This window comes from Pocillopora damicornis, chromosome 2 (genome assembly GCF_964200805.1).
Source record: "Pocillopora damicornis chromosome 2, jaPocDami1.2, whole genome shotgun sequence".
Classification (NCBI taxonomy): domain Eukaryota; kingdom Metazoa; phylum Cnidaria; class Anthozoa; order Scleractinia; family Pocilloporidae; genus Pocillopora; species Pocillopora damicornis.
In genome coordinates this window covers 8,365,818-8,371,817 of record NC_142671.1, presented here as the reverse complement: position 1 = coordinate 8,371,817, position 6,000 = coordinate 8,365,818, and the positions used below count along the sequence as shown (strand labels likewise).

General features: G+C 36.4%; 1 protein-coding gene across 1 annotated transcript in view; it reads right to left on the bottom strand.

The window, feature by feature from the left end:
• The window catches only part of LOC113670889 (G protein-coupled receptor GRL101-like), an 8,195-nt gene extending 8,185 nt beyond the window's left edge, over positions 1–10 (bottom strand). Inside the window, exon 1 of the mRNA XM_089191471.1 lies at positions 1–10. This exon is cut by the window's left edge and continues 58 nt beyond it. Within this exon, the coding sequence (XP_089047597.1) occupies positions 1–10 (10 nt within the window).
• Positions 11–6,000: the final 5,990 nt, after the last annotated feature.

The window sequence follows — 6,000 nt, the reverse complement described above, 5'->3', positions numbered from 1 at the left end:
TATTTTGCATATTCCTAAAAATAAAAAAGGCTACCATCGATAAATAGGTATGGATAAGAAATTGAAACTACACCGTGATGTCAAAACGTGTGCCCCCTTGTTGCGTGTTTAAATTATGTTTAAACGCCGTGAAGATTCATCCTTTTTTATAGCCCAACGTCTCCGGATTCCAGTCTAAATCGATCTCGGAACAAACCATGAGGTTTGTGTAAACTGGCGATCCCGATTTCTTTAAAGGTGCCTCTCGCTCTGTGCTAGCAATAAATACCTGTAATCTTTTCTCAAAAATAAGCCAGTTAAGTTTTTTTTACTGTACCATTGTACCAGCGACACATTAACTGCAGTAGGATAAAATTCGCTAGAATTCAAGCAGTTTAGTCGTTAACTCTTTCATTCCCAAGATCACTTTAATCATTCTGCCTTCCATTCAGTCATTCTATTGTTAGTTTGGAGAATTTGGTGCAGGATCAACAAATAATCCCCTAACTGATGTGTTCCCTATTCTCATCACTTTTCTCTTTGATATTGTATTAATATTGTAGGGAGAAATGCTTTCTTGGTCACTCGTTGGAGTTAAAGGGTTAAAAAAGTCTTTTCAGGATCCTCTTGTAAGTTAAACGACAACAAATAAACAGAGTAAATACGGTTTCTCTGTAGTTTTGATGCAAAATATATAAAGCTAGCGCTAGAACATCATGTTCCTATTTCATGATTTTCAATTTAAAAGTGTGTTTATTTACAGGGAGTCATTGTTATAAACCAATTTTCATTTTTAGTAAGCCCAGTAGGATCCAGTGGGCTTTAAGATATAATGTGGTGGTCTAATGATGAATTCATCAGTGGGTATATGCTCACAAAATAACCAAATTTGGAAGGTCCTTAAAGTTTTCGTTGGTGACACCAGGAATCTTGTTATCAGAAATAGTGCTGCGGAGAAAAAAAAATCGGCGTTAGGAAGTAAAAAGTCACAGCTGTAATATCCACCATAATATGAGGTAAAGGCAACTGCTCACGGGAAAGTCTTATGTGGTGTGATGTTTTGTGGATCATATGTTATGATGTAAATTAATAAAGAGTGGTTTTGCAGGGTATGACTGGAATGTTGAGGTATTGTGTGGTGCAGTATGACATGGTAAAGTGTGATGTGATGAGCCATGGTGTTCTTTTTGATGATACAGTGTGCTCTGGTGTTATATGACATGGAAAAGTGTGGTATGATGTGCTGCAGTGTGCGTTTTCATGATATGGTGTGCTGTGGTGTGGTATGACATGATAAAGTAAGATATGACGTGTTGCGGTGTTCCTTCTCATGATATGGAAAGCTGTGGTGTGGTATGACATGATAAGGTGTGATGTGATGTGTTGCAGTGTTCCTTATCATGATTTGGTGTGCTGTGGTGTGGTATGACTTGGTAAAGTGTGATGTGATGTATTGCCGTGTTCCTTCTCATGATATGGAGTGCCGTGGTGGGATATGACATGGCAAAGTGTGATGTGATGTGTTGCGGTGTTCCCTCTCGTGATGTGGTGTGCCGCGGTGTTCATTTTCATGATATGGTGTGTTGTGGTGCGGTGTGGTATGACATGATAAAGTGTGATGTGATGTGTTGTAGTGTTCCTTCTCATGATATGGTGTGCTGTGGTGTGGCATGACATAATAAAATGTGATGTGATGTGTTGCAGTGTTCCTTCTCATGGTGTGGTGTGCTGTGGGGTAGTATGACATAGTAAAGTGTGATGCGATGTGATGCGATGTGTTATAGTGTTCTTTTTTATGATGACTTGTGGTACTGTATGAGATAGTAAGGTGTGTCTTTTGTTGAGGGTTTCAGAAATTATAAAGTTTGAGCAATGTTGTAGGTTTCAAAATGATGCGATGTGCTGTAATTCAATGCGGAAAAGTGTGGATATGAGATGGTTTATGTGGTCCTTGGTAATCTACATGTAGTGTGGTCTGCAATGTCAAAGTATGATTTGGCATCGTATAGCATCGTATGATATGGAGTGCTTCTTGAGATAGTAAGGTATGTCTTTCGTTTAGGGTTTCAGAAATTATAAAGTATGAGCAGTATTGAAGGTTTCAAAATGATATGATGTGCTGTGATTCAATGGGGAAAAGTGTGACCGTGAGATGGTTTATGTGATCCTCAGTAATCTACATGTGGTGTGGTTGGTAATGTTATAGTATGATATGGCATCGGATGATATGGAGTGCTTCTTAACCATAAAAAAAAAGAAAAATCCATCGGGTGATTTTTGCAAATGTTGTACTTACAGAACCTGAAGTTTTCTCGTGCCGCTGAAAATCCCTTTGGGTAAATTCTCGATGTTATTTTCGGACAGATACCTTAAATGTAAATTATGTTTTAGATAAATGCCCAAATTTTTCTATTGGACTGGCTAGGCAAACGAATAAATGTTTATCTGTTAGAGGCATGACTTTGCACCACGGGTACGAGATGTAAACACATGCATCAAAAGGGAAACTAAATGGCAGCTACAAAGTAATAGTTACAGAGCATGAACAGGCACAAAACTTGCGGATTACAACAGTTATTCAAAGTAAACCCTGGTATATCGAGCTACAGAGGCAAATAAGATATCGTGGATCTAGAGTCAGCTGATAGTGTGATAGTAGTATCACAGACAACTCCCCGTCGTCTTGATTAGTTTTTCACCCGCGTTATCCCTTAGACTGTTTTCAAAGTAGCATATTCCAACGATATTATTTAGTACAAATGGGAGCAATTCAGTTTTGCCACGCCCTTGATGGAGTTGTCTTTATTTTTTTTATAACAAAGAATCCGTCAAATTTCCCACGCATTACTTACTATTTTCAAAACAAATTGTAGTTTTAGAAGCAAGCAAAAGCGCCGTTAGCATGTTCTATACTCTCATGAATCAAGTTAGAATAAGCCAAATCAATAAAGTTTCAGAATCCTTGTTAGAATGGTTCAAATGATCTGATTGGTTGAATAAGACCAAAGCTGTCAAAAATGAATGTCAAACAATCAAAGTTTACAATCATCAAAGTGCACAATCTGTATTAGTTCACAAACTGAAATAGTACGTTCGGCAGGTCGAATTTAACACTGTTTCCAGAAGTTTTTCAGTCTTATAACAGAATCTTAAAGTGAAATGTGCATTTAAATCCGATCTAATTGTGGCTCATAAAGACACGCAAACTTTTTTTCATATGGCAACTATAAAACAAACTGCTGAAGTTGGATGTTTACTGAATGAACGACAGCCGAATTTACAGTTAGCCGCGATTGACCTCATCATGATCGCAGTCCCTCTGACACCGTCATGATTTACTTGAATTTTAACAGTTATGCCAGTTTGGTTATGTTTTTCATGATTCCTGCTTGTTTCTATTTTGTTTTTGAACACGAAACTATATATGCTATACGAGTGTTATCTATGGTTGATTTTTATTGCCGTAAGAAAGCTCACAATCTCACTGGGAGTAAAAACCTTCGAAACTCGGACTGCCCATTTCATTTTCTCTTTGAGGATTTTCGTCTCTGCTCACGTTTTTTAATAACATCAATCACGGCGCATGGCATGTTTACAAAAAAATAGTAAACATTGGCAGATAGCGTGACAGCTTTAGCTCAGCTCCGTGTTTTGTACTCTGTTAGAACACGTTCTTTCAATCAAAGACAGCGCGCGATAGCGAGATTAAAAAATGGATCCACTTTCATATAGAAACTGAATCCAAGGAATAGTTTTACTATTCATATTTTTAAATTAGAGGACTTATTTAGGTTCGATAATGCTTTCGCGGATAACAATATGTCATTATTAAAGTAAGTGATATCTTTGAACCCAATCACAAAACTTACAGCCCGTTTAAGTTGACCAGAGTACGAAGCAAATCCCTGGGGAGGCTCTTAAGCTTGTTCTTGTCCAGTTTTCTGTGGCATATAATAAGTCAATGAAAATGCGACGAAGAAAGCTTTGGAGCACTGTGAAACATAGTATATCTCTTCAAAAATACATTTTGTGACGTCGGCGAAAACACTATTCATGGGACATTGGGTGTAGTGCTTGATGACTTACATATTTAACAGCTTGGAGAGGTTGGCAAAAATATTTCCGGGTAGTTCCTCGAGTTGATTGCCTGACAAAATCCTATGGAAAACAGGGATAGCGTAAAAGAAACTAGATACCAAGTTGAAAGTTAAGTCTAGTTTCGCTATCAACCGTTTCAGGAGGATCGAGGACTAACCTGTTCCTTATTGATTACATAGCTACTTCCGATACTTGCTTCTTCCAATCAAATGCGATTGCTTAAATTTGCTTTAACACTTTGCCTGAGGTTATTCCTCAGTTTTGCACTGTGCATCCTGTATTGCGCATAAAAATCACGTAATCAGAGGAATGAGCGCCCACACGGTATTGTTTTTCAATCTATGGATCAGGAAAAGAGGTACGATGGTCTTTAGCTCTTGAACGAGCACGGTGACCTATATATATATATATATATATATATATATATATATATATTTTTTTTTTTTTTTTTTTTTTGCATAATTTTGGTGCAAAATTTTTCCACTTTAAATTGGGCAAATTAAAAAAAATTATCCCTTAAGAAAAAAAAGATAAGGCCAAAAGCGTGCACGAAGCCCATTACTCGAGGATGCAAATTATAACCTTGAAAGGAACGACTCGAGGAACATGTTTAAATTTGCGTGATTTTCCCGAAATTACATATCAATTGTGCCATGCGCTGGACACTTTCTACCAATCAAGATTTTTTTTACATGTGTTACTTTAAAAACCCAGTGCAGAAAAACGTACCGTTAACCGATGAAATGACGCGCGTGATTAGTACCAATACAGGTATAAGTCGGGTAAGTTTGGCTTATCATCCAAAACAAGCATGGTGACCTATCCCTTTTATTGTAATTTCGAAAGAGACATTGGTAAGGAACGTTTAAGGAAGTTTAAAAAATTACTTGTATGTTCGGTTACTTTTTTTCTTTGAGGAATCACCTTAATCGACAACAAAAACCTCTGCTTTAACCTTTACAAAAATATAATTACCAACGGTATTAGTTTTTATCAGAAAGGTTGTATTTGAACTAAGCAAGTGAAAGGATGAATAAATTAATAAATAAATAAATAAGAAAGTGAGAGAGCAACAGCTAAATGAATGAATGAACGAAGAAATAATTAAACTAAATGGTAAATTTAGAATTTTTGTTTCAAAATTTTGTGCATTAGAAACTACTTTATATTTGATTTGTTCTTTTTTAGCAGTTTTCTTCATCAATTTGTTTCTCTTGATATTTGAATTTTAAGTCTTGATGAACTTAAGGTTTCATATACATTTATTAGAACTTAGGTAGTATCTAATAACACCAGCAAATCTTTATTCTTCTTGCATGTTCTTTGTTGAAATTTATATTTTTGAACATTTCTTTTAATTATCTTTTTTTTCCCCAATGCTGGTCCCCCTGTTAATGAAAGCGCTTGCCTTGTAGCTTATTTAGAAAATTGTTGGTTGGAAAGGTGAGTGACATCAACATTATTAATTAAGATTTAGCACTTCTGAGTTATATATTTGAAGGAGGGATGTTTAAATCGTTCTCCAAAACTAAGGAATTCTTAGATGTAATTCATCACTTACAGATGTTCAAGCTTCTTTAAACCTTGGAAAAGTCCTTGGGGCAGAATTTTAATTTCGTTGTTCGACAGATCCCTGAAAGCAATCGTTTATTTCATGAATCGCAACAGAAACAGACCCTGCTTAGCCCGGGGAATAGTGAAACCAAGTGCTCTTTGTCTAATGGGTAAGACTGATTACTTTCGAGGCCAAGCTAGAAAGCAGACGTTTGCATTACTTTTGGTCATTGCTTTGACCTGGATACGTTTAGGAATTGATAAGTTAAGAGGCAAAAAGAAAACCTATGCTCGTTATGGCTAAGAAGGTAGCGAAACTTGACCTGCCAGCCTCCAAAGTTACTGTTAGTAAATACGTTGTTGATGATA